General features: G+C 34.4%; 1 protein-coding gene across 14 annotated transcripts in view; it reads left to right on the forward strand.

The window, feature by feature from the left end:
• Positions 1-17522, forward strand: part of CCSER2 (coiled-coil serine rich protein 2) — a 169624-nt gene that overhangs the window by 66125 nt on the left and 85977 nt on the right. For all 14 annotated transcript variants that reach the window (XR_005654806.1, XR_005654805.1, XM_039872272.1 and 11 more), the window contains one exon: positions 11799-11889. Coding sequence is in view for 12 of the 14 variants with exons in the window: in XM_039872272.1 (XP_039728206.1) it covers positions 11799-11889 (91 nt within the window). In the remaining 2 variants the exon portion in view is untranslated. The remainder of the gene's footprint in view (positions 1-11798; positions 11890-17522) is intronic.

Here is a 17522-nt window from a genome sequence, read left to right on the forward strand (position 1 = left end):
TTTCTTTTTGGATTGTTTCTTTGGCATATAGAACAAAAACCAGCTGATTTTTGTGTGTTGGTATTTTACCCTTCAACTCTGCTGAATTTATTATTAGCCCTAGTAGTTCTTTTGTGGATTCCTCAGGATTTTTTCTCTCTCTAGGATCATGTCATCTGTGAAAAGATAGAGTTTTACTTTCCTATTCAGTTGCCTTTTATTTCAATTTCTTGTGCAATTATTCTGCTAGAACTTTTAGTACTTTTTTGAATAGCAATGATGAAAGAATACATATTTGTTTTGTTCCTGGTTTAGGGAAAAACTTCCTTCACTATTGAATATGTTAGGTGTGGGTTTTCCATAAATGCCCTTTATCATGTTTAGAAAGTTCCATTCTATTCCTAGTTTTGTCAGTATTTTTATTGTGAAAGGTTGTTCAGTTTTATCTCATGCTTTTTCTGTATCAGTCGACATGATGTGTGTTTTTTTTTTTTTCTTAAAGTGGTGTATTCCATTGATTGATTTTCATATGTTGAACTACTCTTGCATTCTTGGGATAAGTCCCACTTTTTTTTTGGTATGTAATTCTTTTGATATGCTGATTGATTGAGTTTACTTGTATTTATTGGTGTTTTTACATTTGTGTTCATAAGGATATTGGTCTTAGTTTTGTAGGTTTTTGTCTGGCTTTCTTATCAGGGTAATTCTGGGCTTACAGAATAAGTTAGGAAGTGTTCTTTTTCCTCTTTTCTTCCTTCCTTCCTTCCTTCCTTCCTTCCTTCCTTCCTTCCTTCCTTCCTTCCCTTCTTCTTCTTCTTCCTTCCTTCCATTCTTTCCTTCCTTCGCGCTTCCTTCTGCTTACCTTCCTTCTTTCCCTCCTTCCTTCCCTCCTTCCCTCCTTCCCTCCTTCCCTCCTGCCCTCCTGCTTCCTGCTTCCTTCTTCATCTTCTTTTTTTGATGAGTTTGTAAAAAACTGGTGTTAAATTCTTTCATAAATGTTTGATAGAACTCACCAGGTAAATCATCTGATTTAGTAGTTTTTATTGAGAGATACTTGATTACTGATTGATTGTGGCTCTTGTTATTGGTTAAGATTTTCTGTACTTTTTTTTGTTATTTTGGTTATTTTTATGCTTCTAGAAATTTGTCCATTTATCTTAATTAATTTGTGTACTGTTGTTCATAGTATTCTCTTAAAATCTTTTTTCTCAGTAAGGTTGGTAGTAATGTCCCCTGTTTCCCCTATGATTTTAGTTACTTGTGTGTTTGTGTGTATGTGTGTGTTTCTTTGTCAGTATAGCTAAAGGTTTGTCAGTTTTATTCTTTTAAATAACCAACTTTTGGCTTTTTGAAAAACCAAATTGCTTTACTCTCTTTTTCTATATTCTATTTTTTTCTGCACAAATCTTTATTATTTCTTTTCTTCTAGCTTTGGAGAAGCTGTTATTGGTCTAGATACATAAGCTGTAAAGTTAGGTTATTGATTTTTAGATTTTTCTTCTCTTTTAACATAGGCATATGCTGTTACAAATTTTACCTGAGCACTGCTTTTGCTACATTGTATAAGTTTTGGTATGTTGTGGTTTTTTTTTTAAGTTTTCTAATTTCTCTTGTGATTTGTTCCTTTGATTTATTGGTTGTTTAAGAATATGTTGTTCAATTTCCACATATGTGAATTTTCCAGATTTCTTTCTGTTATGATTTATAATTTCATTACGTTTAGACCAAGAAGGTTCTTCCTATGATTTTTCTCTTTTTAAAATTATTGAGAATCTTTCTGTGAATAACATATAGTATAGCTTGAATAATATTCCATGTGCACATAAGAAAAATGTGTATTCTGCTTTTGTTTAATGAATTTTCATTATATATCTATATATCTTTCAGGTCAAGTTGATTTATAGTATTGTTCAAGTTCTCTATTTTCATAATGATCTGTCCAGTGTTCTATCTATTATTGAAAATGTGGTATTGACTTTTTATATGTTGTCACAGAATTCTATTTCTCCCTTCAAATTTGCCAGTGTTTGCTTTGTGTATCTTGCTCTGTTAATTGGTGCATGTGTATCTATAATTGTTATATCTTCCTAATTCACTTCTTATCAGTACATAATATTCTTTGTCTCTTGTAATAGTTTTTGACTAAAGTATTTTGTTTAATACTAGAGTAGCCACTCTGTCTTTTCGTTACTATCCATTTATGTTTACAGTGATAAGGAATGACTTAGTTATGTCATTTTACTGTTTGTTTTCTGTATGTTTCATACCTTTCTTATTTCTCATTTTCTCAATAATTGCTCTTTTGTGTTTAATCCATTTTATTTGTAGTGTACCATTTTGATTCTCTTCTAATCTCCTTTTTATGTATATCTAAAATATTTTATTTTTGGTTATCTGGGAATTACACTGAAAATCCTAAATTTATATCAGCCTGGTTTGAATTAATACCAGCTTAGCTTCAATAGGATACAAAAACTCTGCTTCTATGCAATTGTGTTCCCTTTATGTTATTGTCATATAAATTATATCTTAATACCTTATATGCTCATTAGCATGGATTTATACTTTTTTATATTATGTATTTGTCTTTTAAATCATGTAGGAATAAAAAAGCAGTTATAAACCAAAAGTACAATTATACTAGGTTTTATTATTATCAAGTAGCTCTGGAGGGTTTTTTTTTTTTTGGTGGGGGTGGTTTAAAGTTTTTTTCTGTTGTTCATTTATTTCTGCCTGAAGGATTCCCCTTAGCATTTTTTAATAAGGCAGACTTACTAGTTACAAATGCTTTGTTTTTTTTATTTGTTTTTAATCTTGTTATTTTTTAATTTCTCCTTTATTTTTGAAGGATAGTTCTGCTAGACATTGAATTCTTCGTTGAATTTTTTCTTTCAGCACTTTATGCCATCCCACAGCCTCTGGCCTCATGCTTTGTGATGAGAAATTGGCTATGAATCTTACCGCGGATCCTTTGCATGTAATAATACCTTGCTTCTCTCTTGCTGCTTAAAGTATTTTCACTTTGATTTGGCTTCTGACAATTTGAAAATAATGTGTCTTGGTGTGGCTATCTGCATTTATCCTTTTTGTAATTCATTTTGCCACTTCAGTGTGTCAATTCATGTTTTTTTTTTAAATTTGAGAAGTTCTTAGCCATCATTTTTTCATATATTCTTCTTCATTTTCATTCTCTCTTCCTCTTGAAGTTCTCATCATACATATGTTGGAATGTGTTACTGTATCCTAGAAGTTTCTTGAGCTTTTTATTTTTCTTCATTTTTTTAATCAGCCTGAATAATTGAAACTGACCAATCTCCAGCTTTGCTGATTCTTTCTTCTCCATGCTGAAATCTGCTATTGAAATTCTCTAGTGATTGTTTTTCCCATGAAAACCAAATGAAGTAATAGGCATGCTTACTATAGTACCTAGAATCAAGTAGGTATGAAATAAATGTAAGTTACAACTGTATAATCCCTCATTTCTTAAGAATTTTCAGTTAATTGTTCTTTCTAAATTTTAAATTGTGGTAAAAAAATTACATAAAATTTACCATTTTAGCTATTTTAAAGTATACAGTTTAGTAGCATTATGTCCATATTTTGTATAACAGATCTCTACTACTTTTTTTTTATCATGCATAACCGAAACTATATTCAAAAACAAAATTCTTTTCCCTCTATCCCCAGCCGCCACTATTGTACTTTGAGTTTCATTACTCTAGGTACTTTATTTAAGTTCACTCATACGGTATTTGACTGTCCTTTTTCATTTAGCATAATGTCCTCAAGGTTCATCCATTTTGTTGACTGTGACAGGCTTTTCTTCTTTAAGGCTGAGTGATATTCCATTATATGGATATACCACATTTTATTTATTTATTCATCTGTTGATGGACATTTAGATTGTTTTTACCTCATGACTTGTGAATAATACTGCAGTGAATATGCATGTGTAAATATTTCTTTGAGATCGTGCTTTCAATTATTTTGGATATATATCCAGAGGTTTAGTGAGTTTCATTTAAGTTGTTACACTTTCACCTCCAGAATTTCTTTTTTTCCTTCCCCTTTATGTTCTACTCTTCACTGATATTCTGTACGTTGTTAGATATCCTTTGCCTGTGGTTTTCTTTAGCTCTTTGAGCACATTTAACACAGTTGATTTAAAGTCTTTGTCTATTAAGTTCAATGCTTGGGCTTCCTCAGGGTTCATTTCTGTTAATATTTTTTTTCTGTGAATGGGTGATATTGTCTTTGCATGCTCCTAAGTTTTTGTTGAAAACTGGACGTTTTGAATATTTTAATGTGGCAACACTGGAAATCATGTTCACTGTTCTTAGGGTTTGTTTTTGTTAATTGCTATATGCTACAGCTGTTTGCTTTTTAGTGACCTTTCTAAAATACTTTTGTAAGTCTTCTTATCGTGTGTGGTTTATGAAGGCAGAGTTACTTTATGTGTGTATGTAGTATTTTATGCAGAGATTTCCTTGAATGCCAGAAGCCAAAAAAAAAGAAAGAAAAAGAAAAAAAGAGAGAGGAGAGTGAGAGAAAGAGGGAGGAAGGGGAGAAAAAGAAGGAGAGAGGCAGGCTGAGAAAGAACAAAGAAATAAAAAGGAGAATTATAAAAATCTCAAAGTCAAAATTTAAAGAAAACCTCTCATTGTCTTTGCATATTTGCTGTGTTGGGGTTCTCCTTCAATGCTTAGCCTTACCATTTACACTCTACCTTAGCCTTCACTTGCTGTCTTCTGAGCCTAGAAATCAGCCAGAGTTGAATTAAGGTCTTTACTCAGAATGCAATCTGCCCCAGTCATTTTTGTGGCTTTCTGAATTCCTCAGTATACATGGCACTTTCGAATTACTTAATTTTCCTAAAAGCTCTCTCTCAGCCTTTTCTCTCAATTTCTCAGCATATGTCTCAGCTGTCATATTTTGGCCCACGGTGATTGTGGATTATTTGTTTGCTTTAAAGTATATTTGAGCAATGCCTGATGCTTTTCTGGCCTGATGGATTCCAAGTTAGGCAAAACAAAGACAAGATCTTTGTATCAGTCATTCAAGTAACCCAGACAGATTAGGGCAGACAAACACAGTTTGTGAATAAGGTCTCCACTGCACTCTTTGGAACCAGAGACCAGGGTCCCAAATTGGGATTAAGGTCTGCTATCTTCAAGTCTACAGTCAAGCTGGGGAGGGACATAGAAAACCCAGGCTCATTGATGATTGGAATGCAAACTATAAAGCAACTCCAGGAAATGGTTTAGCAGTTTCTTATAAAATTAAACATGTACTCACTACATCACCTAGCAATCTCACTCCTAGGTATTTGTCCTAGAGAAATGAAAGGTTATATTCACACAAAAACCTGTACATGAATGCTCATAGTAGCTTTATTTAAAGTAGCTAAAAACCGGAAAAACCAAAATGTCTGTCAGTGAGTAAATGTGTACATAAACTGTAATATATCCATGCAATGGGTGACATACTATATGATTCCATTTATATGACATTCTTAAAGGTAAAGCGATGGCGATGGACAACAGAACATTGTCAGGGGTTGTGGGTGGGTGGAGGGTGTGACTATAACTGGATAGTACAATGGAGTGTTTTTGAGTGAAGAAACTTCTGTGTCCTGATTGTGTTGTTGTTTACACAACTTAATGTGTGTTTTAAAATTCATAAACTATATGAAAAGAAAAAATGAATTTTACTACATGATAATTAAAACTAGTGATTGTGCCATTTATTAGTCAAAAACATTTAGGCTTTCTCCAGTTTATTAGTGAAAGAAAGTTGTTGAAGGAAACACTGGCCCAACATCCTGTAGTTCACTCTATTTAAATAGAAAACATTCTCAGTGGCCAAGGGAGCTCTGTGGCAATTCTACTAATGTGTCTGCAGAGTTTTAATTCCAGTGAGGCTTGTGGAAGACTCTGGAAGCCAGTGAGATTTAAGTTTACATTATCATATGCGCATATAATGGTTGTGCTAGATGATCTCCCAGTTAAAACAGGTGAATGTGGATGTTGGCTCCCAACAAGTATAGGCTTGCCAGTTAGAAAGCCTGCCACAACAGACATGGAACAGAAAGTCTTTCCCATGTTAACCAATTCCCATGCTGCATGGCTTCCTTTTTTTTTATATATAATAATCCAGTTCTTAGACTGTGCAGATGACTAGTGAAGAAAAAACTGTATTAGATTGTTTTCCTTCTCTCTTTTTCTGGACACTTACTGAAAGGTCTTATCATATCTCTGGTATAATTCTCAAAATCTGGTATTAGAGAAACATAGACCTGTAAATATGAATAGGGGAAAGATTGTCTAAGACATAAAATAGAGTTCAGTCTTCTGACTCTGCACTGTTTCTCTTGTCAAACTCACTATTGAATATCTTTCAGTTATCTTCTCTATGGTGGTGACTCCTCACACCACAAATCTCTTTGCCAACCCCCACACCCCTCTATATTCAGTTATCTGCTGGACATGTCTTCCTGAAGATGCAGTAAGCATGTCAAAATTATCAGGTTTTAAAAGTAGGTATTAATTCTTTCATCTCCTACCAGATCTGGTCTTCCTTTTTTATACTTTATTTTGGTGGGTAGGAATCATCCATCTGTTTCTCAAGGCAGGAATCACGGAGTCATTCATGGCTCCCTTCTTATTTCTCAGTTAACTTTGATTCTATAGAGCCTAACTTCTCATTATGTCTTATGACTGCTTAGTCTTCATTCTCACTGACATTGATTGATATCAGGCCACCATCACATGTCATATGATTTCTGCAACAGCCACAAAACTGGTTTTTGTTTCCCACTTAAGTTTATTCTCTACACTGCAGTCAGAGTACAATTTCCTTAATGCAAATCTGAATTTGTCACTTCTTGAAACTCCTCAGTCATACCCCTTGTCATTGAAATAAAGTCCAAACTCTAATATGGCCAAATAGTTGTTCATGATATAGATCTACTTTCCCCTTATACACTGTTTGAGTATTGTCTTAGCTTGGGCTACTGTAACAAAATACATAAACTGAGTGGCTTAAACAATAGACATTTATTTCTCACAGTTCTGGAGGCTGGAAGTCTAAGAACAAGGTGTTGGCTGATTCATTTCCTGGTAGGGCCCTCTTTCTGTCTTGCAGACAGCTGTCTTATCACTGTATCCTCAGGTGGCCTGGAGAGAAAGTGTGCTCTGATCTCTTTCTCTTCTTATAAAGACATAATCTCATCATGGGGTCCTTACTGTCATGACCTTGTTTAAACCTAATTACCTCCTAAAGGCCCTGCCCCCTGATATTTTTATATTGGGGGTTAGGGCTTCAGTATATGAACTTGGTGGGGGAGGGGAACACATTCAGTGTTAACAAGCTGCTTGCAGTTATTTGAATAGAGGAGGTCAGCAAACTATGTCCTATAAGCCAAATCTGACCAACCACCTGTTTTTTTCACAGCTTGCAAACTAAGTATGTTTTCTACATTCCAAGTGGTTACTCTTTAAATGGTTAGATTAGTACCTACATCATATACTTGATTTTGTCTGTAGGCCTGCAAAGTCTAAAGTACTTACTTCCCATCCTTTAAAAAGTTTTGCCAACACCTGGAATAGGTTATGCTTTGTACTTTATGCAAAAGGTATTCTCTTCATGTTCTGGAGGCCACATTTACTTTTTCTTTCCATTGTCTCCGACTTGGCTTTGTTTTAGGTTGTCTCTGACTTGCCAAACTTAGATGTCCATGTATGCGCTCTCATGGTATTTGAGCAATTACTTTACTGTAAAGGAACTGTGTGTGGGAGACAGATAGCCTGGGAGGGTTGTTGTGACTTTCTTAAATTAGCATTTGTTAAATAGAGCTCAGGGGTGTTGGTTTGTAAACTCCAGTTTAACAATAGACCACAAGGGAAATTGAAATGGTGAAGTTTATTACAGATCTTAGAGGAAGTACATGGCATACCTTGAGGGGCTACATAGAGAAGTACATAACATATCTGAAAGGGCAATACAGGTGCAGACAGAGGGATTGGCAGGACTGGGGCATGTGCCTTTATTAGGGTTTGTGGCTGGAGTGTTTGGGGTTCCTGGGCTAAGGCTGAGTGGGTAAATTCCAAACAAAAAGAGCAGGGTTTTGGCCAGCTCCACTAGGGGGTCTCATCCAAGGGCAGCACAGGGGAAGGCTCTGGGAGGTGGGGGAGACTGTTGCTTGCAAGAGCTGCTGGGGAAGTCATAATAGGAACTTCCATTTGCTTGTGACTCCAGGGCTGTTATCTAGGCATGCACTCATAGGACGGGCTAGTTTGAGTTCAAGGTCCTTGCAGGCTGCTTGGACGCACAAAATGGATGCTGATGCAGCAGTATCTTGGAGTAGTTTAGTTAAACTCTCAAAAAAGTTAGGGATTGTCTTTTTACTTGAGTATAACCTGTGCCCAGAATTGTGCCTTGCATATATTGATTTTTATCTCTATTGAATTATTGAAAATGTGTCTCATGGTTACCACATGAAGAGGCACATTTGTTCCCGCCACATTTGTTCAGATGTCAAGACCAGTGGTGCTGCACATGTTACAAGAGGGTGTGAAAAGATTTATTACTCATATAATGAGATTTTCTAGGAGAGCAAGGCAGGTACCCAAACCAGTACAGAAGGTGGAAGGGACAGGTAGCTCTGGTTTTTATTGTGGTTAGGGGATAGGCTGGGTTGAGGGTTCTTATAAACAGGCTAGATTTGTGTGGTTTGAACTTCTCTGTTGATGCCAAGGGAGGTAGACTTTTTCCAACATGACGTTTTGCTTATTATAAAAGTACTATGTCCTTATTACAGAAAAAATAGATATGAAGAGCATAAGCACATATTATCTCACATAATGGGAAATTATAACAATTCTTTGGTTTATAGTCATCCAAATATTTAAATGTATTTTCAGCATTAGAGATGGAGTCATACATATGTAGTCCGTCTCCCTCCACCTTCATTTTATAGAGCTTCTTTCCATGTTACTGAATAAATTTCTGAAACATCATATGTAATGATTTTTTGATGAGTGTTTACTTGAGGCATAAATATGGATTGTTTTCCCTCCTTCTCTGTAACTATTGCTAACTGCATTCCCCTTCCTTTTCCATTGGGGTTTTTTTAGTAACTTTTCAAAATGATATTATTCCCTCACTTTTACATTCATTAGAACAGGCTCATTTCCATTCCTTAGGACTGCTCTTTAAAACTTTTATTATAAATGAAATCTACAGAAAAATGCACGAAGAGTTAGTTATTAGAAGCTGAACACCTTTTGAGCAGTGGTAGCAGTGCTCCTTTTGCTGATTGGTGAGTCTCAACAAACCCTGATCAGGACTTAGAAAATGAGGTTCTAGTATCTTCGATTCTTCGTTGTGTCCTTAGTTGTCAGATCTGGCCTGGGACACCCAGCATCATTTTGTTTCATATATACTCACACATACACAGTCAAATGTTTTTATAAAGGATATGATTTTGAGAGGTAAAATTACATAAATCATAATGCTTATTGTAGAAAATGAGAAAATACAGGTACTCTAAACAAAATAAGAAGAAAATACCCATAATCCTAAAATAGAGAGTTAACCAGTGTTTGATTTCCTTCCAGCTTTTTTCTATGCATATTATAAAATGTTTTTTTTAGTAAAATGGATAATTCTGTACATGTAGTAATAGAAACCTAATTTTTTTTTCAATTGACATCTAGGCTTTTTCAGCAGAAGAAATTTATTTTTTCTTTTAAGAAGTAAAACGTCTTGTCATACTGATACTTCTACTTATGTTAAAAAACATAGTTTTTATTTAATTTTATTATTTTTTACATTTTAATTTATTTTTTCCTAAGGTGAGAATCCACACACATCAATACAACTTCTTTCATTTATACCCATGTATACACAACCATCTCAGAATATTAACCGTATTACCATCCATATTTGTAGTTACTGAAAACATACTGAAGATTTTTTCCCCCACTTGAAATAGTTTTTCTCTGAGTGTTATCCTATCAACTTGATACGCAGTCAGATTCATTTATTTCAATTTACTTTTGAAATAAATATTTATTGAAATACTATTTTTAAGAGCAAAAGATTAGAAACAACCCAGTGTCTTGTTTTCCTCTAATATCTTTCCATGTCCATAAATATATTTTTATCTTTTTAATATAACATGATATTCTGTTGAGTATATCATACTTTTTGTTTAATCATTTTTCTGTTGTTGGGCATTTAGGCTGTTTCTCCTTTTTTGCCATTCTGATCAATGCTGCAATAACCATACTTATACATTACATGTTCTGCATTTGTTTAGTTCTAAGTCATAAATTCTTAGAAAGGAAAAATTTGCCTTTTTAAAAAGGGTTTTAGCTAAATTTTGACAAATTGGCCTTCAGAAAGTTTGTATGAATCTAATCCTATCTGGAGTATAGATGAATACTGATAAATTGGTGTTAGCATTCTTTCCTATATCATATTTATTGACCATTTATTTTATATTTTGTGGACTGTCATGGTCTTTGCCAAATTTTTCATGTTCATCTTTTTTCTCAATTTTTAAGAAGACTATTGAGGATAGCAAATCTTTCATGATCAAAAGAGGTGCTATGTAATACCTTTCTTGTGCCAAGATTAGATAATTATGCAGGTTTTTTAAAAAAATAATTACAATTATTCCACTTACTTTTAGTTTTCAGTGGATCCTGGAAGGAAGGCCTAGCAACACAAAAAGAAAAGATTTGAATGGAATACTCGACATAAAGAATAATTCTAATTTTATTCATATTATCTGTTATAGAGTAGATATTTCCCCTTTCTATAAGAAGTTTTCAAGGCTATAATCTCTAAGTCATAGATTTTTGGATTTGTGACCTTCTTATATATACATATTAAAGAAAGGTCTTGTAGTATTGAATCAGTTCTTGAATTGGAAGGATCCAGTAGTAGGCTATATAAGTCAAACTGAGTTTGTTACCGTAAACTTAGGTTTTATTTATTTGGTTAGACTTTAGAACAAGTCTTTGAAAGCAAAACTTTACTTTTCTAAGGATAGATGATAGCTAGTAAGGTTGCAAATAGAACACAGGAGGGGTTGCTTATACCAATTTGACTACTCCAGTCCTGTTATAGAAGAAGAATGAATTTAAGGCAAACAAACCAAGGAGGTGGTAGTGGTGCTGAAGATAGTAGTAGTAGTAGGTAGGTTTGGCACAAAAAAGGAATAGAATAATCACACTGTTAAAGGCTTTTTTTGGTTATTTTTACATAAATTGTTCAATCCCTAGAGATAGTAAAACACAACCTCCCACACTAAACATGAATAGATTTAGGAGATTCTTTACTATTTTTGATTATTCATGTTATGTTATCAGGGAAGTTGTTAAATACATGGACTCAGGAGGTAGACTGCTTGTGTTCATATCCTATTTTTGCCAGGTATTTAGGCTCTCTGCATTAATTTCATCACATATAATATGGGAATTGCATTAGTCATGAAACCATAGGGTTATATTGAAGGTTAAATAAATATTTAATTTTATAAAGTGCTTACAACAATATCTTGCAGCTAGTGAGCACTGTGTACATTTTTCAAAATAAAAAAATCTGGCGGGATGGAAGACAGAGAAGGATGTTACAAATAGCTTGATCAGGTAAACCAGTTGAATCTTTTATTTAAGTAATTTTATTTCTAAAATCTATTACAAGACAAACATTGAGTGGATTCAGATTATCATTTAGTCATATTTTTGGAATTAATGATTACATACATCCTTAAGCTAGGTTATAGCATTTTTTACTGCTTTTATTCACAGGATATTCTGAACAATCTTGAATCATGTGACCTTGAGGATGATGACCTTATGCTTGATGTGGATCTGCCTGAGGATGCACCTCTTGAAAATGGTAAGTGGGGACAATACTGAACCTCCAGAAACATTTGATATTTGTTATTTACAGACTTCCCAGTGATGATGGAGGAAGCCTGTTCAGACTGAGAATCTATCTTAAGTGATGTCAAATAGGTTCATTGCAAATTTATTTAAATGTCTAAAACCTGATTTTGTAGGTCTTAGATATAATTCTGTATGATCCAAATATTGTATACCTATGCCACAAAGTGAGTGGTAGACAGGATTTGGCCTCTTTTCCTATATGTATATGTAATTTTTTCTCCCTTTGTCTCATTTTGATTCTAAGAAGAAATACATGTAGAAAAACAAATATCATTTGACTTGTGAAACCAGTAAAACTCATTTAGTTGATAAATATTTTAAGAAGATAAGTTCTGGGAAAATGGTGACCTTCTGAATGAATCATTTTATCCTTTTTACTCCTAAATTCAGTCTGTCATCTTCTGTAGATCCCAGTAACTGCTGGACTGGAGCTTTAGATAATCCTTATGCAAGAGAGGCCTGGTTGCTCTTGTCCCCACTGAAAAGCATTTGTAGGATTTTCTATCTTAAGGACTGGTCAAGGACCAGAGACCAGCCTAAGAAAGCCCCTGGGACAAGGGTTAAAATAGGGCTCTTCTTGGGAAGAGGTATGGTTCCAGAGATCTCTGAATTCCCTGTTAGTCAATGTTTGTTTGGTTTCTCAGCCTCCCAGGGACCAGGGATGAACTAAAAAGGGTGGTGAAGTCTTTTTTACACATGATGCTAGAAAAATGCAAGAATATTTCAAAGAGGGTTTTGTGTTTGTTTTTAATGTATCATTGAGGTACTAGGTGCCAGTTGCTTCTCACATTTGTTGTATCTATAAGGCTTTTTCTTTTCTTTTTGTGTACTACCAGGATGCTCTGTAACAATCTCAAAATCTCAGTGCCTTTTAAAATCGAGGTTTGTTTTTCTCATTCATGGAACTGTGGATTAGCTAGGTCAGCTTAGGCTATAGAATTGAGTTCATGTCTACTTTTTTCTTCATTTTGAGACTAGGACTACTTGAAGCAGGTTGCTGTCATTGCAGATGGCAGAAGGACAACAGGGTGAGCAGAAATATGCATATATCTCATAAAGTCTTCACTTAGAACCAGCACACTGTTAATTCTACACCTGAATTAGAACTGAGAGGTACACTTTTTTCACAGAGAAAAGCTCAGCAGCAAAGGACATTGGATATATAATTCTATTGAAGCAGAAAGTGAAGAGCTGAGAACAATATCTGCTTTACCACTGGAGGAGAGACTGTTGCACCTTCTTGTAGTTCTGCTGTCACTTGGGGTACTCCAGCAACCAGAGTTGAGTTCCAGTCAACTGAGAAAGAAAAATCACTGAGAAAGAACAGAGAAAACAACAGAACTCCCAGAATTAGAATGGCCCAAGGAATAATAATGAGAACACTTAGGGAGAGTCAATTGCAGCACAGTGCTTTCTGGAGCTATTAAAGATTTCCCCACAGAACAGTTCAGTAGATGACAGAAAGCATGGTTGGTATTGAAATCTTAATTAGTGGCCCAGAAGATCAAGTAGAAAAATATTGTAGAACACAAAGGAAAATCATAAAGCATTGAAAATTATAGGAGAAAAAATAATGAGACTTCATGATCCAGGAGTCTTAATGTGAAGTTTTAAGGGCTGCTAGTAAGGAATGAGGGATTTACCTCCTTGGAATAAATCACATCCTAAATAATGCATTTTACTTTGACAAATTTAAAACCACTTCTCTTTGGAAACCTTATACCCTTTCTGAGCTAAAATAGGAAGTACAGAAATAGAGTCAGTCTTAGAGCCTGCTTCATCTTTAGAATATAATAAAAAGTTATCCACATATTAGATAAAAGTAGAATCAAAGGGAAATTTAAAGTCTTTGAGGTCTTGGTTGGGGACTTGTGAAAAGTTGAGGGAATTCTTGAGGTACATCCCACATATATTACAGATTTTTGTAGAAGGCAAACAACTATTGACTATTTTGAGCTAATGGACACCGAGGAAAGCAGAGCATGCTTCTAAAATATGTTACCTTCAGAGCACCAAAGATAAACTAATATTTAGGTTTGGTACTGCTGGGAAGTAGGGAATAACTTATAGTCTTTTTAGAGCTCTGAGGTCTTGAGTGATACTATACCCACCCACTGAGGTTTTTGATGGAGAGGGTGGGAATGTTACAAAGACTGGTACAAGGTTTAAGGAATCTTCTGATATACTTTCGACTACTGGTTTTAGTTCCCTTTAGATTCTGGTTTTTGAGGCTGTTATGCAAATTTGGATAGAGTTTTTAGATGGCTCACTCTGAACCTTGATGGGTTTAGCCCACTAATTCTGCTATTATCATTAGAATTTTTGCCAACAAGAAGACTGGCACCTCATTCAGATCTTCAGTTTGGACACAAGTTTGCTATGACTTCCTTATGAATAGGGGACTCTTCTATGATTTTGAGGAAGAGGCCCTGAGGAGAATATTTATTCTGGAAATTGCATTTGTTTGGTAAATCATTACCTATTAAGCCAGCATACGTGGTAGTACAGAGGAGGAAATAATGTTTGTTGGTCAAATGTTTCTTGGACAGTTAGGGCTAGAATATTGGAGATATCCACACCTGAGTAGTTTAGTGACAGTAAGAGGGAGGTTATGTAATAGTAGTAGGGTTCAAGGTTGATATTGTAGTATCTGTATCAATAATTCACTTGCAAGGTTGTCCTTAATATTTAGAGAAATTTATCTTTTGAGTTTTAAGGGTTAACCAGAAATTGGGTGCTTGATTCCCCACTCAGAACACTTTGATTAATCACCTACTTTATCTTTTCTCTTTTATTTCTTAATGCAATATAAAACACTTATTTTTCAAATGCTCTGCTATTTATAGTATCTATAAATAAGTTAAGAGACTCCTTCCTCCAGTGTTTGATTGTGGTGGAGTCATCTAGTTGTTATATATGAAGGACATCATTTTATTCTGAGTCTTATTCTGCCTTTTTCTAAGGTTCTCTCCAAGTCCTATATAAGTCTGGCAATGAAGCTGTTTATAGTATTTCTGCCTTAAAATCTTTCACCAAAAGTGAGTAGAAAGATAAGGTTATTTCTCTTTCAGAATCTATTCCTGAATGTTATCTAATAGCATTAGTCTATCCTCGAAGTCTGCAGTGGATTTATCTTTTCTTTACTTACAGACCTGAATAAGAGCCAAATCTATGTTCACACAAAAGACTTTGCTGGCAGCCTCTGAGAGGCCTTTTCTAACCTCTCCTGGTTTTCTGTGCAATTGAGTTTAGGATACACTACCCTAAATTGAATATTGTAAGCTGAAAGAATTTAAGAAAATGGCAGAAGCAGGAAAGTCACTGCGACTTCCTCCCCCTTTCACCCTTGTTCCCTGAAATAGGTCAGAAAACCCTAATCAACCTTTAGGGATTTTCTCTCCTTTGAAGGAGGTTTTCCTTTAAGAGATACTGAGCTTTTTGAGGTTTCTGGCCAGCTTCGTTAGGGGAAAAGTCAAAGGGAGAGATTGGGTGGAGAGATAGAGGAGCATAGAATGAGAGAAGAGGAGAAAGGACTTTAGGTTTGAATTGCAGTTTGAAGGGGATGTAAAAGATAAATTGTTTTAATTCTTTTATATTTTTCTTTTACCTTAGTCAGGGAATCTCTTAAGGAAACAATTTTGGAATCTGTATTTATTTTGTTGGACCATTGGGTATTTGAGATTTGTTCTGGTTTTGTTCTAGTGTCTCCTAAATAAACAGTTTTGTTCTATCTAAAGCACAGTTGTATTGCTTTATTCTCTTGCTCAAGAATTTCTAACGATCTCTCGTATATAGATTAAATTTTAGCATTTGGCACATTTGTAGTATAATACTCATATTTATGAAATTTCTGTAATGTATACCTTACATGTGCTGTTTCCTCTACTCACTCTGGTTTTAAACTTTTCTGTGTTGAAAAGATGTCTGTTTACTTCCTGAATTTGACCCCACCAAGTTATGGTGACTATTAAATTATACTTATTTCATGGTATTTTTCCAAAGGCCACAGTTTTGCTAAACTTTATATTGCAGTATAGTCCTGTGAAGTTAGTAATGTTGTCTTTGACCGCTTTACTGTATTTTCTTCTGGAAATTTATTTATATTTTTTGGTACTATTATGTTTAGTAATAATAAGTTCGTGTTTTTTGTTTTGTTTTTTTAACACAAGCTTTTCTTCTTTCAAGACAATTTCAATTAAAAGCTTTCCTGACTAGATTGTAAAATCTCCAGCAAAACACATGTTTTTCCAGGATTCGTGATGTGTAATTTCTTCCTATTATCTTCATAACCAATTGTTAGTTTCCTGTGTCATCCATTGCCTTCTTAGGACAAGGTACCAGAGAAATCATCTAGGTAACTTTCGGTGTCATATTTTGTTCCTTTATCAAATCAGAAGAAATGGATATGTTGAATGTTAGAAATAGGCATCCCCATATCCCTTGCCTTTTGGTCAGCTATATTAGATCCACTTTCTCTCTCCAGACGGTGAAAGCCCTGGTATTATCTTTTTGTCTCTTACTCATAGTAAAAAAAAAAAAAGCATACTAAAATCTCCTACCTTTTATGTTTTGAGCTGGCAACCTTTTTCAGGCCTTTATTCTCTAGTCCTAAACTCATAGGACCAAATCTGATGTGTAGATAGTTTTGATCAGCATTTTGGTTAAAACTCTTTCAGACTAGGATGCTTTTAGGTATGCCTCATCTGAGTATTACATATTCAGAGGGATTTATTTCCTTTCTTAAGTTGTATTTGTCCTGTTCCTTCATTGACTCTGGAAACTGATTTTATCTCCATCTTGTAATTTTATTTCCTTTTCATTTTCTTTTCTATATTTTTAAAATTCTGTCAGAGAACCTTTAACCTTTTCTAAGAAACCACCATTAATGTTACTTCACATTATCTTCTTAGTAACATTTTAAAATATATAAACACATGTTTGATAGAACCCTGAGGTAGGAGTATAAGCAAGACCTTTCCTACAGAATCTTTTGGAGCAGTCATATCTCTGAGAAAGCTTTCTCTGTATCAGTTTCTACCAGTATTTTATGGTCATGACAAATGTTTGTTTCTGGTGCTTATTTGCTATTTTGCTCATGTTCGAGTTTATATTTCAGTAAAGGTTCTTTAACTTGAAGGCTGTGTGTAGTACCAGCAACCTTTAGCAAACACAAAAGCAGCACATTAATTTCTACATTGTAATTTCCTTCAGTATTTAACTCCATCTCCTGGCCTGTTTGCCTGCTTTGTTTGCTTCTTGTTACTCTGTGTGCACTGTGTTATCTTAATTACATACCAAGTTCTTATTATGACAGAATTTCTTGTTTGGGGAGTGAGTAGTATTTATCAGCCTGAATTAAGAAAAAAATATTCGGAACATTTAAAAGTGGATATAGATTATCTCTCAGCTATATAGAGTTGTTCATGCTAAAGTAACATTTTAATGCCATGTAGAAATACTTAAGGAACTTAACAAAATCTATGAGTATAATACAAATGTGAACTAAAATCACTTTCAGGCCTTTTTAGGATTATTTTTTAATTTATTTTCTTTTGCAGTCTCATTTTCTACTCATGATTTTTT

The sequence above is a fragment of the Pteropus medius genome, unplaced genomic scaffold (genome assembly GCF_902729225.1).
Source record: "Pteropus medius unplaced genomic scaffold, Ma_sr-lr_union100, whole genome shotgun sequence".
In the NCBI taxonomy this organism is placed as follows: Eukaryota; Metazoa; Chordata; class Mammalia; order Chiroptera; family Pteropodidae; genus Pteropus; species Pteropus medius.